Raw genomic sequence first — 21,680 nt, 5'->3', positions numbered from 1 at the left:
ACTTTAAAAAATATTTTAAGTAGTTAGAAATATTAGAAAGGTGTCACTGAAAAATAATGTAGTATAAATACAGTAATCACAAAGATTTTTTTACACTTACTAGCTCACTCATGGACGAGTGAGAATAAAAATAGTCTACCATTGTCATAATTTGATGTTATAGGATATGAATATATTTAGTACAAAAGAATATATTTAATACAAAAGAGATTAAGGCACTGCAAGTTCTTGGAAATTTTACATCTAATCACGGATATACATTGTAACTACAACAGAAAACATGAAATATGCAGCAGATTTTTACTAACTTTCTTTAGAAACATTGCTGCAGAAATCTAACAACTTTGCAAGTCGATTATATAGCAATGTTTGTGTTCTAGACCAAGCTGATCAGAACCCATGTACTTCTTACAAATGCAGTTATTTGTAACAGTGACGCAAAGGACATGCCTCCTGTTGGCCAAGCAAGGCCCTGCATGCACACTTCCCTCAGCTTGCTCTACTAGTGTTCAGAAATAAACTACTTGCCTCCAGAGTCTTTAAACAATATTCCCCTTCTCCTAGGATTCAATTTATTTAGTTCATACAGCTTCCCCCAAAGAGCTCCACTTTAGGTTCAGGAGTCTTAACAGCCCTGTTTCTTGGAGATAGAGGGTTTTAGTCAAGCTGCTCCCTCCTTGGCACAGAAGGCCCACGGCTCCCCTTTTTGAGCTGTGCTCATTACCTCAGGCCAGCTGTGGCTTTCAACCAGCTTCTCATTCAGCTGGCCCCTTTCTCCAAATAGTCCCCAGATTCAGAGGATTCAGCTGATAACCTTCTCCTGCTGGTGTCTCTCGGAATATACACAGCCCTCTACTTCCAGCTCATTCCCAATTGGCTGGAAGACAAGAGAGACTTGCTCCACCCACTCTGCAAGACTTTTGGTCCCAGCGCCTTAAACAAAGAGTAACTGACTTTCTCCCAATCATTACATATTCTGGGGACTGCTTCCTCTACTCCAATATCTTATTTCCTAGATCTTTTGCATACATCAAAGCCTCCCAAAATCTTAAAGGGCCATGCCACATAACTGGGATGCGCTGACTGCTAAGCACCACTACTGATATGGGAGCAGACTATATCACAGTACAATATGTAAAATATATACATACCTGTTTAGCCATATTCTCTACAAATTTTGGTGATCTTTCCCTTAATAATGTTATAAGATCTTTATATATGTCACTTTTTTTTTTTTTTTCAATTTCATCTTTCTCCTTTTCTCTACCCTTAAAAAAGAACACAATTTTAAATTATTATTATTATTCTCTTTCATAATAGATTTCTATCTGTAAGGTAAATACTGTTCAGGAACATAGGTCCCAAACTTGCATTGATCTTCACACAACTGACCAATGTGCCAGCATAGAGCCCCCAGGGTCCACTCACATGGAACTCATTGCAGGATCAGCATCTTAGACCCAGTCCTGCAAGTAGTTACTACTGTGTGTGGTGCTTTGTGAGCAGTCCCATGGAAAAGGACTTAGGGACCATGGGGGAAAACCAAATGAACATGAGCCTCTAGTATGATGCAGTCGCTAAGAAAGCTAGAATGTATAATCGGGGAAGAGCAAGTAGAATATGGAGGGGATATTACCACTGTATATGGCATTAGCAAGACCATTATTGGAATATTGTGTCCAGTTCTGGTGTTCATACTTTAAAACGGATGGTGAGAAATTGGAAAGGATATAGAAAAGAGCTACCACACTGATTTGAGATCTGGAAACCCTGCCTTACAGCAAGAGACTACAGAAGCTCAATCTGTTTATAGCTGATCACAGAGAAGATTAAGAGGTGACTTAACAATGTTCTAGAACTTCCTACATGGGGAGAAGATTTCTAACAGTAGAGTGCTCTTTAATTTAGCAGACATAAGTATAACAAGGGCTAATGGCTGGAAGCTAAAACTAGACAAATCCAGACTAGAAATAAAGCACACATTTTTGACAGTAAGGATAATTAACCATTGGAAGAACTTAATTGGAGATAAGAATGAGGAGTACTTGTGGCACCTTAGAGACTAACAAATTTATTTGGGCATAAGCTTTCGTGGGCTAAAACCGACTTCATCAGATGCATGCAGTGGAAAATACAGTAGGAAGATGTATATATATATATATATACACACACACACACACACACACACAGAGAACATGAAAAAAATGGGGGTTTCCATACCAACTCTAATGAGACTAATCAATTAAGGTGGGCTATTATCAGCAGGAGAAAAAAAACTTTTGTAGTGATAATGAGAATGGCCCATTTCAAAGAGTTGACAAGAAGGTGTGAGTAACAGTAGGGGAAAAATTAGCATGGGGAAATAGTTTTTAGTTTGTGTAATGATCCATCCACTCCCACTCTTTATTCAAGCCTAATTTAATGGTGTCCAGTTTGCAAATTAATTCCAGTTCTGCAGTTTCTCGTTGGAGTCTGTTTTTGAAGTTTTTTTGTTGAAGAACTGCCACTTTTAGGTCTGTAATTGACTGTCCAGGGAGGCTGAAGTGTTCTCCGACTGGTTTTTGAATGTTATCATTCTTGATGTCTGATTTGTGTCCATTTATTCCTTTGCGTAGAGACTGTCCAGTTTGGCCAATGTACATGGCAGAGAGGCATTGCTGGCACATGATGGCATATATCACATTGGTAGATGTGCAGGTGAACGAGCCTCTGATGGTGTGGCTGATGTGATTAGGTCCTATGATGGTGTCTCATAGGTGGAATAGATATGTGGACAGAGCTGGCAATGGGCTTTGTTGCAAGGTTAGTGTTTTTGTTGTGTGGTCTGTGGTTGCTGGTGAGTATTTGCTTCAGGTTGGGGGGCTGTCTGTAAGCAAGGACTGGCCTGTCTCCCAAGATCTGTGAGAGTGAGGGATCGTCCTTCAGGATAGGTTGTAGATCCTTGATGATGTGCTGGAGACGTTTTAGTTGGGGGCTGAAGGTGATGGCTAGTGGCATTCTGTTACTTCCTTTGTTGGGCCTGTCCTGTAGTAAGTAACTTCTGAGTACTCTTCTTGCTCTTGTGGGGGGAGGGATAGCTCAGTGGTTTGAGCATTGGCCTGCTAAACCCAGGATTGTGAGTTCAATCCTTGAGAAGGCCATTTAGGGATGGGATGGGATGGGATGGGATGGGATGGGGGGGGGAGTCTGTCAGGGACAGTACTTGGTCCTACTAGTGAAGGCAGGGGACTGGACTCAATGACCTTCCAGTTCTATGAGATAGAAATATCTGTCGATCTGTTTCTTCACTTCAGCGGGTGGGTATTGTAGTTTTAAGAACACTTGATAGAGATCTTGTAGGTGTTTGTCTCTGTCTGAGGGATTAGAGCACATGCAGTTGTATCTTAGAGCTTGGCTGTAGACAATGGATCGTGTGATGTGGTCTGGATGAAAGCTGGTGGCATGTAGGTAAGTATAGCGGTCAGTAGGTTTCTGGTATAGGGTGGTGTTTATGTGACCATTGCTTATTAGCACTGTAGTGTCCAGGAAGTGGATCTCTTGTGTGGACTGGTCCAGGCTGAGGTTGATGGTGGGATGGAAATTATTGAAATCATGGTGGAATTCCTCAAGGGCTTCTTTTCCATGGGTCCATATGACGAAGATGTCATCAATGTAGCACGAGTGGAGTAGGGGCGTTAGGGGATGAGAGCTGAGGAAGTGTTGTTCTAAGTCAGCCATAAAAATGTTAGCATACGGTGGGGCCATGCGGGTACCCATAGCAGTGCCGCTGACTTGAAGGTATACATTTTCCCCAAATGTGAAATAGTTATGGGTGAAGACAGTGTGATTGATTCTTCATCACTTGAACTCTTAAAAGCAAGAACGGATGTCTTTCTAAAAGATATGCTGTAGCTCAACCAGAAGTTATGGACTTGATGAAGGATACTGAGTGACATTTTATGGTTTGTGTTATGGAGGTCAGATTAGATTATGGTAATGGCCTCTTCTGGCCACAAAATCTATTAATCTATTATTTCAATGGGACTCATAGTAGTAAGCACTTCATCCAGTAGAATGTGTTTAGAAGATCATGCCCTTATTTATAGCTGGGGGAAAAATGTATGGGTTTTTTTCCTTAAAAATCTGTGAAATTTTGTGTAGGTTTTATTCTTTATTATACTTGTCCCAAACTCTTATATTTCTATACAAGCAATCATCATAAGAAGAGAGAAAAATAGTTTGGGACTGGGACTCAGGAAGGAGAGGGTGCAGTAACCTTGTGCAGTAACTGTAGTTCTTCGATGTGTGTGTCCCTATGGGGGCTCCACTTTAGATGACGTGCGCCCCACATGCCTTCATTCAGAGATTTTCATTAACAGTGTCCGTTCAGCCTGCACATGTGTCCTACATGTCCTTGTGCCCCGCACCAGGGCTATATGGGACTGCACAGGCAAACCACCCTCTACCACAAAATCTATCACAAAGTTCTACAAGGAAACTCTGAAGTACAGGGGAAGGAGGGCAGGTAGTGGAGCACCCATAGGGACATACATCTCAAAGAACTACAGTTACTGCACAGGGTGAGTAACCTCTCCTTCTCTGAATAGCGTCCCTATGGTTGCTCCACTTCAGATGACTCCCGAGAGCAGTATCCTCACGGCAAGGAGGGAGTTACAGAATGAGGTCCAGAAATGAAGATGGAACGGCATAGCCAACTGCCACACCGAATCTAGAGGCATGGACCAAGGCATAGTGCTTAGAGAAGGTATGTACTGAAGACCATGTAGTGGCTCTGCAGATACTGGAACATCTTTAAGTAATGCCATAGATGTTGATTGCAACCTGATAGAGCATGCTAACACCGTGAAAGGAGGTTGAAAGCTGGCCACATACTCTAATACAGTGGTTCCCAAACTTGTTCTGCCGCTTGTGCAGGAAAAGCCGCTGGCGGGCCGGGCTGTTTACCTGCCGTGTCTGCAGGTTCGGCCGATCGCGGCTCCCAGTGGCCGCGGTTCGCTGCTCCAGGCCAATGGGAGCTGCTGAAAGCGGCGGCCAGTACGTCCCTCAGCCCGCGCTGCTTCCAGCAGCTCCCATTGGCCTGGAGCAGCGAACCGCGGCCACTGGGAGCCGCGATCGGCCGAACCTGCAGACACGGCAGGTAAACAGCCCGGCCCGCCAGCGGCTTTTCCTGCACAAGTGGCGGAACAAGTTTGGGAACCACTGCTCTAATAGCTAGATATAGTGAAAGGAATGTGCAAAATAAGCATTTTATGTGCTGCTTCACACATGTGGTAACAAAGTAGATTTACAAGTGATGTGTAAACCACTAGGATTCACTGTTCAGGCAACAGCAGAAAAAGAAATAATGACTTATTGTCAAAACGTAAAAAATATAAAGCATCATGCCATGATTATTTTCTCTCTTTCCGCAGAGCCACTAAAGTAGCTCTTCAGCTCTTGGTTGAATGCAACTGCCCTAAATCCTCAGGCAGGACTCAGCCATTTTTACATACAGTACTCAAGTTTCTGTTATCCCAGATTTGAGTTTTTATTGTTACTTACTCCATTTAAAAACACTCCTGCTGTGCTGCAAGTGATGTACAAAGGATCGGTGTCATGTGGTTTAACAATCAAATAACAGATTTCCCCATGGACTTGTCTCCAAGGTGGGGCTCGACATCCATTGGAGAATTCATAATCTGCAACAAGAGTGTTTTTGTTATTTTTCAAAATATATTGCTATTTCTAATAATAAGACCTGAATAAATTTTTAATTATAAAATTCATACAAATTAAGGTCCCAAACCTTCAACCTTTACTTATGTCAACAATCTGAACTCATTTAGGACTTGATCCTGCAAAGTGCTGAGCATTCCGGCCTGATCCAACAAACCACTTAAACACACGTGCAGCACTTCTCAGGACCAAGCCCTTAATTAGTCCCACTGAATTCAATGGGACATGAATAGGGATTATTTATGTAAATCAAGTTTGAAGAATTGAGCTCCATATCTGCAGGTACATGTTGTTCTATATCATTACTTAAAAATAGAAATACACATTTTAAATCAGTAAGAGATAATGAATTTATTTTAACATCTACATGAAAAAAATATTTTTTTATATTTAATGTATATGTGTAAATGTAAAACATGATAAAACAAAAACATAAAAGGTAGAATTATAACCTGATGTATATTCAAGAGATTCCAGCACAGTATCTTCTCCTTCTCCAGAGAAATGTTTGAGCAGATCCACTTCATTTTTTACAGCAGCTGGACTTAATCTCACCTCTCTGTAATTAATAGAAAATGGTCTAAAATCTAATAATAAAAAATAGATTTTCAAAAAATAATCAGACGATTGTATAAAGGGATTTTGCTCTTTCCTTTCACTAGTTTCAGAGTAGTGGGGCAAAACAACTAAAAATAGGCAAACAGCTATTTAGTGAAATTTTAGTTTCACAACTAAAATGAAACTGTTATAACTCTTCGACAAATTCAGTATAATCTTTTGTGTATTTTCATAACTAAATGAACAACTCTATTAAAATGTTTTAATTGCTAGTGTATTATATTGAGTTGCTTTCAAATACAGAACATATGCACTGCATGCATGTATATACACACACACTTTCACATATACATATTTATACTCATATTGTTAAACCTCCAGAAAATATCTTTCATTTCAGCAACTTTTCCTGGTTTTCATAAATCAATAAAGATAATTACTTTCATACCTCTTTTGAGTGATTTCTTCATATCACACCAAAAGCACATGTTTTGGGTTAAAATGAATTTAATTTAAAAACAAAACAAAAAATTTACTGGCTAAAAATGGACAGTTTAATTTGCAATGCACTTACTGTGAAATATGTTTTAAAGAACTGTTAAGTAGTTGCATATCCAGCTGTTGAAGAAGAAGAGAGATCTTCATTTTAATCTCTGTATCGGGATCATCATCTTTTTTCATTCTGTCCAGCAAGCGCAGCATAGACATATCTTCTCCTTCAATGGTCCCATATCCCGGGCCAAGAATTTTCACTATAGGATCTCTATTGGCTGTAAATGATAAACATTGTCAATATAAAGATAATGATACTTTAAAACTGATCTTAAAGGATTTTTAAAATCCTTCACTGCCAAAGCATTTTAACAATGGTAACTTATAATATGAACACATATTTAATTTTAAAAGATAGATAATGGGTTCCTTAACATGTTTAAAATGTTACTGTTTTATCCTGTAGGAGTAAATGATTTCACATCACTTTATTGTGATTTGAAATACATTAATATATCAGTTTTTAACAATATGAAAACAAAATTCAGGTAAAACAAACAAATAATAAACAGGAGCTGTCTTCTGGTGAATAAACATTGATATTTACCTCTTGAGTCAATAAATCTAAAACTCTCTTTTAGGTCAGTATTTACCTTCAGGAATAATAAAATTGGATGATGGCCCAAACATCAAGTCAATGGGCTCAATTCACAGAAAAGCCATCATTACGGAAGTTTGATTTAGTATAAAACAATGTCTTAAAAGATTTGTTGGCAACAATCCCAACGATTCCATAAAAGGCCCAGCTATCACTTGCTCAGGATTGCCAGCTGTCCTATACAGTGGCCAGTGACACAACTGTGCGTCAGCTGGTTTTATAAACTCCTCTTGTTCTCAGTGGCCCAATAAGTGACAGTATTCTTACACAGGTGCATAGCAGTTGCTGGCTCACACTGAAGCATGATTCCTGTGTGTGTCTTTGCTGTGTGAGCATTTTACAAATCAGGCCCAATGCATCTGTGGCTGCATCAGAATTGTAGCTAACTTGTTTTCTACCAATTTCACAAATGAATGTTACTCAGATCTTGCATCCCCATAAGTGTCTAATTTAGCACACTTAGGTGCTTTTTAGTCACAGTTTGTATACAAGGAACTGGATATGACCCAATAACTATACTGGTACATATTTTCTAAAAGCATTCATCAGAAAGATCTGAAAATGTTCATAGCCATGAACTTCTTAAGCATAACATATTTTTATTGGTTATTTTTAATAAATTAACATTATAAAAGGGAGATTACGTTAAAAGTACAGAAAAAAACTATTATTAGCTTCTGAGGACACATTTAGTATGCCAAGATTTGAATATATGATCTGCTATAATTGTTGAGGTACCAATCAGTATACATGTATCTTTATATGTAATTCAGTGTTAACATTATTCCAGACCTCTATATTACTCACTTCAGTGAAGATAAAAAAATAAAAAATAGAAGTTTGCTGGTTCATCACATCATTGTTTTCAACCAATCTCTCATAAGCCAAAATTTGTACTAAATAAAATGTAACATATGTGTTTCTTTCTTTCTCTTATTTTTTTAAACATTAAAATTCAAGGGCAAGAAAAAAAAAACCAACCTTCAAGGCATGCCTGTGCTTCCTTTAACTTTTTTTCCATAGCTACATGTAGCAAACGAGAGAGTTGGCCAAAACTGCGTATTCTGATAGTTGAGGCAGTGAGGAGAAGCAATGGTTGATCATCTTTGTCTCTTTCTTCTGACTGAACAGTTGTTCCACTAGAAGAATAAAATGATACTTCATAAAGAGAGAACTTTTATTAAAGGAAAATTTTAGGTAGAGTCCAACTCTGAGAATGCTGCTCAAAGCTCTGAGTCAAAAATGGACCATGTCTCCTAATTTACATTCCCCTTTCTATTTACTAATAGACCATGTTGACTTGCAAAATCAAAAGAGTTCACAGAAGGAAATGTTAGGCTGCTGTACCTTACTTACCAAACTAAGGTCTATCAATGAAATATATATTAATATATTACAGCTGACAACAGAAATACACATAAGAATATAAGAACGCCCATATTGGGTCAGACCAATGGTCCATCTAGCCTAATACCCAGTCTTCCGACAGTGGCCAGTGCCAGATGCTTCAGAGGGAATGAACAGAATAGGGTCATTACAACTGTCATCCAGTCCCATCTTCTGGCAGTTGGAGGTTGACAGACACCCAGAGCATCGAGTTGTGTCCCTGACCTTCTTGGCTAATAGCCATTGATGGACCTATCTTCCATGAACGTACCTATTTCTTTTTTGAACCCAATTATACTTTTGGCCTCATAACATCCCTTGGCAATGAGTTCCACAGGTTGATTGTGTGTTGTGTGAATACTTCCTTTTGTTCATTTTAAACCTTCTGCCTATTAATTTCATCAGGTGAACCCTAGTCCTTGGTGTTATGTGAAGGAGTAAATAACACTTCCCTATTCACTTTTTCCATACCATTCATGATTTCATAGACCACTATCATAGCCCCCCCTTAGTCGTCTCTTTTCTACTCTAAAGAGTCCTAGTCTTTTTAAAATCTCATCTCATGGAAGCTGTTCCATACCCTTCATCATTTTCACTGCCCTTCTCTGGACCTTTTCCAATTCTACTATACCTTTTTTCATTTGGGGTAACCCAAATTGCATGCAGTATTCAAGGTGTGGGCATACCACAGATTTATATAGTGGTATTATGATATTTCTGCTTTATTATCTATCCCTTTCCTAATAGTTTCTAACTTCTGTCTGCCACTGGACACTGAATGGATGTTTTCAAAAAAATATCCACAGTGACTCCTAAATCTCTTTCTCGAGTGGTAACAGCTAATTTAGATCCATCATTTTGTATGTATAGTTGAGATTATTTTTTCCAATGTGCACAATTTTGCACTTAGTAACACTGAATTTAATCTGCCATTTTGTTGTCCACTCACTCAGTTTTGTGAAATTCCTTTGTAACTCTTCCCAGTCAGCTTTGGACTTAACTATCTCGAGTAATTTTGGGTAACATCTGCAAACTTTGCCACCTCATTGTTCACCCCCTTTTCAAGATTGTTTATGAATATGTTGAACAGCACAAGTCCCAATACAGCTCTTTGGGGGATCCCACTATTTACCTCTCTCTATTGTTAAAACTGACCATTTATTCCTACCCTTTGTTTCCTATCTTTTAACCAGTTACCAATCCATGAGAGGACCTTCCCTCTTATCCCATGACTGCTTACTTTGCTTAATAGCCTTTGGTGAGGGACCTTGTCAAAAGCTTTCTGAAAGTCCAAGTACACTATATTCACTGGATCACCTTTGTTCACATGCTTGTGGACCCACTCAGAGAATTCTCATAGATTGGTGGGGCATGATTTTCCTTTATAAAAGGAATGTTATGTATGTGTCTGATAATTCTGTTCTTTACTGTAGTTTCAACCAATTTGCCTCATGCTGAAGTTAGGTATAACAGCCGGTAATTGTCAGGATTGCCTCTGGAGCCTTTTTAAAAAAGAGGTGTTACATTAGCTACCTTTCAGTTATCTGGTACACGGGCTGATTTAAGCAGTAGGTTACATACCAATTAGTAGTGCTGCAATTTCATGTCTGAGTTCCTTCAGAAATCTTGGGTGAATACTATCTGGTCATGGTGACTTATTGCTGTTTAATTTATCAATTTATTCCAAAAAAGTGTAACTGCCCTTCTCTTTTCAAAGCTGTAGCACAGTTCCTTTAACATGGCTTGGCTCAACGATGTTGTAACTGGGTGCACCAATACAGCTATAATTACACTGCGGACAGGATCTAAGACTCATTGGGTATAACTACATAGGACTTTTTTGCATTGTTTTTTTGCATCTCATTTCAAGGTAAGGTGACTCAGGGTATGTCTACACAGCAACTAGACACCCGCGGCTGACCTCCCACCTTGCAGGGTGCTAGAGCCCGTGCTCCAGCCTGAACCCAAAAGTCTACAGAGCAGTGAAACAGCCCTGCAGCCTGAGCCCCGTTAGCCCAAGTCAGCTGGCCTGGGCCAGCCGCAGGTGTCTAGACATACTCACAGTGTGTAAAACACCTGTGCCTGGCCTACACTAGTGCCTCCTTCATTGCTGGCACTGGCAGGTCTGCACCAGCACTAGACATTGGGTGTGAAAATTCCTAGAATAGACAGGCAAATATATTCGCACCACTTCAGTAAGAAACTGGAGATTAGATTTCAACACACAGCTGTGACGTCACAATCTAGGTACTACAAATATTTTCAGAGTCCTTTGGGGAAAAGTTATAAATCAGAATACAAAATGTCCAATGTAACAAACTAGGAGAAAACAAATACAATAAAAAGAGCAAACATTCCTTATACAAAATTAGCACAATTTTTTTTCTTTGCAGTTCGTCTTTAATATGTTTAAAAAGCACTGCCATTCAGACCTACCTGATCTCATAACCTAATTCAAATACTGAATAATCCAATTGTGTTTTCCATTCAAGTGGTTCTCTGAAGACAAATGCAGCTTCTTGAGGATGTCTAGAGCTGAAGCTCTCTGCAAACTTAATTATGTCATTTAGAAGAGATTCATTCAAAGGGGTGATTTCTAGTGTGCCAGTTCCAGAACCAGCCGAGGTCCATTGAGCTGCTCTTGTCAGTGCCACTCCCATGGTTTCAGCTAATATCAACGATGTGTGCCTTAGCAAATAAATAGTTTATTCTTTAAATATGTTTAAGATCCCAAACTATTAAAAGAATACATCTGTAGACTTAATAGTTAGCAATAAGTATCTTTGGGCCTGATTCAGTTAATTCAATGGAGCTGCACCAGCAATGCGGGGAATAGGCTTGCTAATGTTATATTAAAAAGAATGAGGCTACTTGGGGAAAATGCAATTTATACTTCTGTTAATTAACCATACTAATAACATTTCAAAAAGTGCAAAGCAAATAGGTTCTGTTCTGTTTGCAATGGGATTAAGAGATTTTTTTTTGGTCATCTTTAGGGTCCTTTGCTTTCAGTTTTTATTTTAATTTTGCCTGGTTGATATTACTACAAAAACAAAAACAGGTGAAAATCAGTGCAAAAAACTATTAATAATTTTGCTGGGTAAATATCACAGTTCATTTTGGTGGACGGAAGGACAGAGTATTCAGTAGAAAAAAGTATTCAGTAGATTAATGCTTTGATGAACAGAATTCAATGTGGTTTGCTGCAGAACTAAAACAGAACTCAAAACACAATGCCACCTCTGAGTGCAAGAAAACAATATAGGTCTAATCCCCAAATAAAACTTTTCATTTGAATAAACAGTTTACTGTTGTAGCCTTAGAACTTTTAGCTACCACACCATGTTCAGAGCATACACTCAACTTCATCCTTTTCTCCTGTTTTTTTTTAAACTTTTGAATACTTCTTTGCATTCTGAAATGTATTCTGATACAGATTTTTATTTTCTTCCCATTTTAGCGTGTCAAATCTTTAAACCGTTATCTGCTAACAGCTTGAAATGTCTACGTGGTGGGCATGAGATTAATCATTACGTTCAGATGCGCACGCACTTCAGAGCTTGCGTGCAGGCCGGTTTGTTTATTGTGTGTATCTTCTAGACCAGTGGTTCTCAAAGCCGGTCCGCCGCTTGTTCAGGGAAAGCCCCTGGCCGGCCGGGACAGTTTGTTTACCTGCCGCGTCCGCAGGTTCGGCCGATCGCGGCTCCCACTGGCTGCGGTTCGCTGCTCCAGGCTGCGGGAAGGGCGGCCAGCACAGGGAGTCGCAACCGGCCGAACCTGCGGAAGCGGCAGGTAAACAAACCGGCCTGGCCCGCCAGGGGCTTTCTCTGAACAAGTGGCGGACTGGCTTTGAGAACCACTGGTCTAGACTAATACATAGCCTTACTTCAACAGACAGCTTTGCATATACACCCAAATATATTATCGTAATACATATATCTCATGCAATGTATTGAATTTTCCTAATAAAACAAATTATTTTCTCTATATTTGAATGATACAAAAGTAGGGTGCAAATCGGAAAAAAACAAATAATATTTTTTGTAAAACTTGGATTTTTTCAGTAAAAATCAGTTTAAACAGAAAACGAAGGGGCATCTTACAACTTGGGTTGCCACATCTCAGGTATAAAAAAACCAGAACATCCAGGATGATCCTGGGCCCATAAAACTGGACAGCTGGCAGTGTGTACTGAACACCCTCAGATACTTCCCAGGACAGCCACCTCAAAAAATGGACGATGCTGGGAAAATGTAGGCAGGTGACAACCCTACTTACAGCTAATGCTAGGCAACTTTATGAGAACTGGAGGATCGCAGAGGGCAGGTAAACATAGCCAACTCTTCATTTAATTTAAGTGTAGAAATAAGAGGATAATGTGAGCCTGTGGCTGCTGCGCCACAAGCCCCCACACCTACTGGGGAGCAGGGGGGATGGGAGCCATATGAGTCAATAGAGGCCTAAGTGTCTTCTCTCACTGGGGACATGCAGAGGGAGGCTCCTACACTTTGGGGCATGGAGAACAGCTTGTTTCTAAGATCTCTCATTCACTGGGTGTGAGACCCCCCCCCCCCCCATTGTGGATTAGGGGGTCAGACCAGCCCTGGCCCCCCTCATTCACTAGAGGGAGGCTCCCTCATGGTGGGACAGAGGGTCAGACCGCCCTGGGCCTCTCACTCATTGGGGGAGGCTCCCCCATTGCGGGGCGGGGGTCAGACCTGGCTGGGCCCCCTCACTCCCGTGGGGGCTGGGCCCCTGCACACCACTCGCAGCGGCAGGACCACCGGAACCCCCTCCACCCGCTTTCCGCCCCGGTACCTTGCCCCGCTCCGGCTCTGGCGCCTCTGCTACCGGCTCTGCTGGCTGGCGTTGCCGGCGGGGTTGCTATGGGGACGGGCCCGCAGCCGCCGGTTACTTGGAGAGGCGGGTAAACACAGCCGGGCCTGCCCGGGCTGGGGCTGGGAAGCGGACTAGCCCCTGTCCCGCCCCCGCCGCCAGGCTTTCTCCCCAGCACAGCGCCACGGCCCTGGCGACAGGAACACAAGGCAAGGCGCTGCGCCCCTGCGGGGGAGCGGCAAGGGGGCGTCTGGCTGCTGTGGTGGGTGCTGGGGGATGGAAAGTCTGAGAGGGCGGCTGTGGGGGTCCTGGGGAGCATGAGGAGGAATACTTGCTGTGAGGGTCAGGGAACGGAGAGGTTGGGTTTTGTGGGTGCCGAGGAGTCTGACAAGGGTGCTGGCTGTGGATAAATTTGAGGGGTGTGTGGTGTGGGTGGGGCAGTCGGAGTGGGTGAAGTTGATATGGTGTAATTGAGGCATTTGGGGGGAAGGGGGGAGAGGTAATGAATGAATGACCCAAGTGACCCATGTCCATGCTTTCTACGGGTTGAGTTAGAGGAAAAGGGATTGGGCCACCTTCACACTTAGTTTTTGGTGTGGGATTGAATAAAGTAGTTCATTAATTTGAAGTACTGGCCCTGGAGAGGAGCACCAAATGTATTTCCTGGAGAATGTTAGCTTAAATAATTCACTAGCTTGAGGTTACTACAAGAAAATATCTTTAATCAAGTTGACTTAGTTCTTATTTCACTTTTAATATCAATTAGACTTATTTTATGTTTAAATGTTTTTCTTTTTTACAAAAACTATCATGTGAAATTAGTTCTCGTGAGAGGGGGTGGGGATTGACAAATCTTGGTGATTAAAGTCCTCCATTTAGACTCAGAATAGTTTAATTCAACTATTAACAAATAAAACAACACAATCAAGTAATCTAATAGATATAAAAACGAGGAGTCCGGTGACACCTTAAAGACTAACAGATTTATTTGGGCACTGTTAATCTTTAAGGTGCCACCGGACTCCTCATTGTTTTTGTGGATACAGACTAACACTGCTACCCCTCTGATACCTAATAGATATAGTAACTCTTTCAGTCACTCATTTGGTTTCTAAAGAGTACTGGGGATTAGCAGGTTATCACCTTTAACAAAGATGAAGTATTAATTTCTCCATATTAAAATATATTTTAAAATGTTTATGTTCTTATATACTGTTCAATATCTAACCATTGGCCACTCAGAAGATCTTGGGGACATCTTTATATTCTGCTACAGTTTCTTGTGCTATGATGTGGATTACATACATTATGATGATAAATAGTTTAAAACAAAATCCATATTTGCATTAAAACGGTTACATTTTAAGAGTGAAGAGCAGCTTAGCAGAGTTTCTCTTTGGACAACAACAGTCTTGTTCATTACTGCCTTCATTCTCAGCCAGATTGTGCCTTGAGTTTTAAGCCATATTTGTCAATAACAGCAGGGGGAATTTCTGCTTAAAAACTGATGGTATATCGTGGTCCTCTAGTCATTACAGCCCAGGCAGCTTCACAAAGGTACTTAGGCACCTAAACATCAGTTCAGGCTCCCCTGTGATCTACAAACCCCCTGCTCCGCTTCCACCTAACCCTATAGATCTAAATTCACTTAGTGCCTATATTTTCAGGGTGAAAAGTGCCTAAGATTCTGCCTCTGAGCATTGCACTGCTGCCTCACTCTAGGGCAGTGGTTCTCAACCCATGGCCCACTTGCAGCCCAATCAACACACAGCTGCAGCTCATGTGACATTCTCAGGGACATACAGGTATTATTTGATGCTGCCCACATAACACATTGTGGGCCACATATGCAGCCCACAATGGTAAATAGGTTGAGAACCACTGCTCTATCTACACTGCAATTAAAAACCTGCTGCTGGCGGACTTGGACTCATAGGGCTTGGACTAAGGGGCTGTTTAATTGCGCTGGAGATGTTTGGGCTTGAGCTGGAGCCCAAGTTGTAGGACCCTGTGAGGTGGGAGAGTCCCAGAGTTCAGGCTGCAGGCCAAGCCCAAATGTCAACACTGCAAAACAGCCCCATAGCCTGAGACCTGCAAGCCCAAGTCAGCTGGCATGAGCCAGCCATGAGTGTCTAATTACAGCATCTGGTGTCTGGATGACTGTCTTCCACCTAGGCTCCAGAGCAATCCATGGACTGGGAGAAGATAGGTATTCCCTCTGTCACGCTGTCTGGAATGGCTCATGACTCTGAGTGCCTACCTCAGGGCAGACTGTCAGAAAACACGGCAGACACCCCAAACTGGTGCTTTGTTCTATAATTAGATTTCACCAAGCCAGTAACAAATGTGAACTCTTGGATCACTATATCAGTCTTACCATGGAGTCACAGACAGTCCCCTTAGGCTCTCTAATCTATCTTGCCACCCAGACAAACTGGACTTTGTGATAAAAGGTCACTTGCACCAAAAATCACATCACATTTAAGTTGCTTCCAGTCTCAAGAGACCAGTCACTTACCCCAAATCAATTTGTATCTTAGATCTTGCACCAAAGACAACGCTGGCAGCCAGTTCTATAATAAACTAACTAAAGGTTTATTAGCTAAGAAAAGGAAATGCAAATTATTGAGAGGTCAAAGCAGGTAAAATATATGCACAGTTATATCACCATTTGTAATTCCAAAGGGTGGCAATGATGTAGTAAACTGCCAGTTTCCCAAAAGTCTTTTCAGGGTAGCCGAATTGTCTCTGGGGCTCTCTGCTTTGCATCTGGTACACTTTCCTGTAAGTGTTCAAACAGACTAGAGATGCAAGATATTTCCTTAAATCCATACTTATAGCCATAGGCGCCAACTCCACCATCACCCAAGCACCTCCCACCCCCACCCCCTCCTCCTCCAAGCGTAGTGTCCCCGCTCCTACCCCTCCCAGCGCTTCCCGCCTGCCGCCTAACAGCTGTTTAGCAGCGCTTAGGACTTTCCGGGAGGAGTGGGGACGTGGTGCGCTCGGGGAGGAGGCGGTAAAGAGGCGGAGCGGGGGGGACTTGGGAGAAGGGGATGAAATTGGGGTGGGGCAAAGTTGGGGCAGGGACAGGGAGGGGGTGGGGGGGTCGAGCACCCACGGGGCAGAGGGGAAGTCGGCACCTATGCTTATAGCTTCTTCTCACAGAAAACAAGATGACAGTGTCACTACCCACGTGGGCTTTTCCTTTGATGATGGAGAGTGAGAAATGAATTTTGAATCTTTGACCTCCGATCATCACACACAATGACCACTTGCTTTGAAATTAGTACTTTTCTGTTAAAGTCCTTCATTCGCATTCCACAAGGCTGCTTTCCCATTTGATGCGTTATTTAGTTACAGTGGTATACACAGTGTAAGTATTTGCTACTACATTATAATGGGATACAGAGAAGTGAAAACAGTGCAAGTAACATCCCAACTTTTCATGAAGTTTAAACATCAATACAGTCTTATACATTTAATAATCACTTTGATCTATACTAATACACAAGTGAATTGGTCTGGGGCTCTCTCATGAGCTGGCACCTGGTCTGCCAGTGTCACACCCTCCACGTATCTCGCATGTGGGGCCTGATCCAGTAGGTGTACTCAGAGGCTGCCTACTAGATCAGGTCCCATTCAAATGATGGATGGAGGTGGTACTGCCCACCTTATAAATTTTAGTCCAGTGGTTCAAGCACTCACCTGGGATGTGGGAGACTCAGGTTCCATTCCCCCCTCTGCCAGAAGGGGAGAAAGGATTTGAAGAAGGGTCTTCTACACTTCTCAGGAGAGTGCACTAACCAGTAAGCTATGTGATATTCTGATGAGGAGCTCCTGCAATGTCTCCTGTTGAAGCTGTTCCACTGTGTAGAAATTAGAATCCCTGCATCAGAGACTGAGAATGACTCTATAGCCTGGTGGATAGGGCACTCACATGGAAGGTGGGAGACCCAGGGGCTCCAATGACTCTTTGAAAGTGGAATAGCTTAGGTAGGAGAGGTGGAAAGAGGGCCCCCCCGCATTAGTATATCCCATAGCTCAGTGGTTGGAGCACTTTCCTGAGAGATGTGGGAGTCCCCGGCTCAAGAACTTATTCCCCATCAGGCAGAAGGGAAATTTAATATGTCTCTCTTACATCCCAGGCGAGTGCTCCAACCACTGAGCTAAACGTTACAAGGTGGGCGGCACCACCAACTCCTCTTCCTTCTGCTGTTTTTTGTGGAGTGAGTCAGGTGCCTAACTCATTCACATAAGAAACAAATTAGGTGCCCAACTCCACGAAGGGGTTCCCAGTTGTGGATTATAGACACTTCCCTACAGTCCAGACTTAGGTACCTATCTCTGTGAGAGGGATAGGGCTTAGGCACACCCCTCTCTGTATCTCACATTGGCTAACTTATGAGGGAGCCACCCAGAATGCTGGGTTTTGTGAATTGCATACTTAGGAGTGTATCCCTCCCCATGCATTGTATAGGGAACCTAGGCATCTAACTTAGCCTTTGTGGATTTTATGGTGGTTCCAGTGATATTCTAGAGGCCCAAATACCTCTGTGGGGGTCCAGGCATACATACTTAAAACAGTTTGAAAAGTTGCTGTGTAAAAATGACCTCTTCTACTCCCTGTGTGTATTCAGTCATATCCGCTTACTTCAGTGACAGAAGAGCTTTTACTCCTCCTAATACTGCAGAATCAACACAAGTGTGTGTGTGAGATCTGGATTCTCTTCTTTTGTAGCTAATTCATCATTAACAGAATAATTAAAATGAAATTCCATATACAGGCCAATTTTTACTGTTTGTTACATGATTGCAACCTCATTAAAGACAGTGGGGGTGGCACAGGTGGAACCATTGATAGAATTTGCAAACAGTGCAAAGGTTTGAGAAGGAGTCAGTAAAAGCAGAATTTTATCTGTAGAATCTATATTATTGCTGGTGATGCACAAGGCAGACAGAAACAATTATCAGTATCTCTTATCAGTATTAAGGGCATGGAAGAGCTTGTAGGAACGCTATACCTATGTATTGTTGTCCCTTTTAGTCCAAATAGTTAGCTGGTATTCAGGATGCTGGTGCGTTGGTTCCATTAGGAGGAGAAATTGATAAATGTTAGGTATTTCTGTGGTGCAAGCCTGTTTATTTGTACTCAAAGTTGTGTTTCACTGTACACAGGAGAAACAAAGAGGAGGCAGTTTTCTCGTTCAGAAATCAAAGTCTTCCTTTTCAGCAAGTACTGTTCCCAAAGGAATTTCTCTGTCTTGGCTTCTTCACAGGACCATAGACTACTGCTTCTCCCTCTGTCTGCTCCTTTTCTCCTAGCTTTCTGATCCCTTTCACACACCCAAAGACACGCACAGCAGTAACCATATTTATATACAGTGTTGGTGTAGCTATGTCAGTACCAGGATATTATAGAGACCCGGTGGGTGAGGTAATATCTTTTGTTGGACCAACTTCTGTTGGTGACAGACACAAACTTTTGAGTTACACAGAGCTTTTTGTCAGGTCTGACAGTTCGGGTTTTATGTTAATAGTTTGGGTTTGCTGGTTGAAAAATCTGTTTGTTAATTAGTAAAGCTGTGTTTGGAGACTCTTAACTCAGAACCAGAGTTTGTGTATTTATTTTGAGGTATCCAGGGAATGGAACTCAGTGAACCTGTAATGTATTTTTAAAAAGTAGATTAGACAGAGGATGGGCCTTTTAATAAGCAGTAAATGTACTGTATTTGGCTAGACCTTTATATTTAATACTAGGTACAACTATGTATAGTGGCTGGATTTTTAACAAATACAGGCATAATGCCTACCCACAGTTAATCAAAGATGAGTTAATCATTTATTGGAACAAAGAATGGGAAGCAAAGAACTAATTAATATGGACTGACAGGGACTTGGCTTATGAAGCAGAAGAATGTTTTTGGAAACTATTTTTTAAAATCTCAGGAACAGTAGTAATGAGAGTGTGTAAATAACCGTATGTTTTCTCTTTTATCTTCCACATGTATTAGGATAGAATATAGATATTAGTTTTACAGGTGAAGCATGAATGTATAAGGTTGTTGAGGAAGGTTTTGGCATACATAAAAAAAGGAAGTTTAAGGAAGATAGTGTATTTGCTACTGCATATGTTAAGTATTAAATGAAAATTTAACCCATGAACTTAATCAAGGGACAGACAGATGATCCTCTAATGATATTGACAGCTTTCATTTATTTACTTTCACTGTATGTTAGCTTGTTTTTAATAGAAATCTTTTTCTAAATATGGGTATCCCATAGATAGTCAATGACAAAAAGAAATAAACTTCACATTATAACTTGAATTTACAGTGTAGAGACAGTAGGTGAAAAATTGTTAAGTTCAGTGATAACTGAAAGAGCTGTCTGCAAAAGGTCCAGAAAAGTAATTGTTCAATAGATACCTATTTTTATTTTTCCTATTCATATATTATATAGGCCATTACTTATATTCATAATATATGTTTGCACTTTATAGTATCTTTTATCTCAGGCTTTCATAAATAGTACATCTAGATTACCAGTACAATGCCATCCCAACTAAATTGTCACCAAAAGTGGTTACCATTTTTGGGTAGCTTACATGAAAGTAATAATTTGGTGGCCTCCGTTGATATGTGTCATCACAAAAACCAGCACTACATTTGGGCACTGACAGTTTGTTGGCATTCTTAGAACAAAAGTTGTCTTGTTGACTTTGGTGAAGCGGTGGGAGAAATCCTGTGCTGGTAATGCATTTGCTTTATCTCGTCTGTACATAAATAGAAGACATAAGTGTCTTAACCTAACATCGTGCACAAGTCCTAAATTCTCATAATCCATTTTTTGACAATTGAGGGGGGATTTTCTTTTTGCAGAAGAGAGAGGATGTGAAGACTTAGCTAAGTTTTGTATTACCATGGATGAGACTGAGAAAAGTGAGAAATGTTTCAACTAACTTTTTTTCAGCTGATCACATTTTTGTATTTCTTGAGCTAATTGCAGCTGCCCAATTTTAAAAATATTTCTTTAGGAAACAGTAAAGAAAATTTCCAAAACCAGTATTTTAAAAAGCAAGCGATTGAGCATTCCTTGCCAAGTGCGTCTTTGACTCCTATACCATTTTGATCTTCTTACTTACTACTTGTTCACTGGATGATCACACGGTACAAAAAATCTGGAGAGGAAGTGAGGTTTATTGAAGATTGGGCACCATGCAACATACCAACTCAGCTGCGGATAAAAAAATTAAAGTCTTGGAAAGAACTCAGTGTGATCGAAGAAAAGCTATGTGATTTAGAGAATGGGCTATCTGGCCAAGAGATGCTTACTTCAGAATCTTCAAGAAGAATAAAGGCTTTAAAGCAAGACTTCATATTTTGGACTATAAACTCAAGATTAACTATATCCGGGTGGTTGCTCTTCCTTGTAATGACAGCAAAGAAGATATTGCAGTTCTCTTTTTAAAATGGTTTCCAGATGGAAATCATGGTCTACTATCCAAGACTGAATGTGATTTAGTGAGAGTTTTTAATCAATAAAGAAAGGGACAAAAATACTTCAGAATCAGAGTTGTGGAATTGGATTGTGCTCTCTATTTTTAGGTGATTATTCACGCCTTTCGTATGCAAACTATTGGACAATTCTTCTGAAGAATCAAAGTGTTTGGAGGAATAAAGTCATGTCACGCAATAACCATACAATTAATACATATTAATGTTTGTAGTACCAAATTAATCTGATTTTAAAAGACATATTAGATTTAATGTTTTTCCCTTGCGGCAGAGTTAAGGTTTCTTGGTGTCTTAATTGCATTTCTTTTCAGTTTAACCTTAACTCTGCATTTCCTGGGTTTATAATGCTTTGTTTGGGGATAATTACAAAATCCCTGTAATAATTTTTTACCATTAAATTATTAATATATACTCTCAACTTTAATTAATCTTAATGTAAAATTAAAAATTGTGTACACAAATATTAAACAAAAAATTTAAAGAATGATACAACACAATATTTCTAATGACTTGATTAT

At 40.7% G+C, this 21,680-nt stretch overlaps 1 protein-coding gene across 1 annotated transcript in view; it reads right to left on the bottom strand.

Moving 5' to 3' along the window:
• ARMC4 (armadillo repeat containing 4) overlaps positions 1–13,830 on the bottom strand; it is a 167,702-nt gene extending 153,872 nt beyond the window's left edge. The window contains exons 1-7 of the mRNA XM_026652132.1: positions 13,628–13,830; positions 11,246–11,497; positions 8,405–8,562; positions 6,848–7,043; positions 6,168–6,274; positions 5,542–5,678; positions 1,152–1,268 (exon numbers count right to left, since the gene is read on the bottom strand). Coding sequence (XP_026507917.1) covers positions 1,152–1,268; positions 5,542–5,678; positions 6,168–6,274; positions 6,848–7,043; positions 8,405–8,562; positions 11,246–11,469 — 939 coding nt within the window. The 5' untranslated portion in view covers positions 11,470–11,497; positions 13,628–13,830. The remainder of the gene's footprint in view (positions 1–1,151; positions 1,269–5,541; positions 5,679–6,167; positions 6,275–6,847; positions 7,044–8,404; positions 8,563–11,245; positions 11,498–13,627) is intronic.
• Positions 13,831–21,680: the final 7,850 nt, after the last annotated feature.

Source organism: Terrapene carolina, unplaced genomic scaffold (assembly GCF_002925995.2).
Source record: "Terrapene carolina triunguis isolate 2854851 unplaced genomic scaffold, T_m_triunguis-2.0 Scaffold111, whole genome shotgun sequence".
Classification (NCBI taxonomy): Eukaryota; Metazoa; Chordata; order Testudines; family Emydidae; genus Terrapene; species Terrapene triunguis.
The sequence above is the reverse complement of the archived record's forward strand: the minus strand, read 5'-3'. Positions and strand labels throughout refer to the sequence as shown.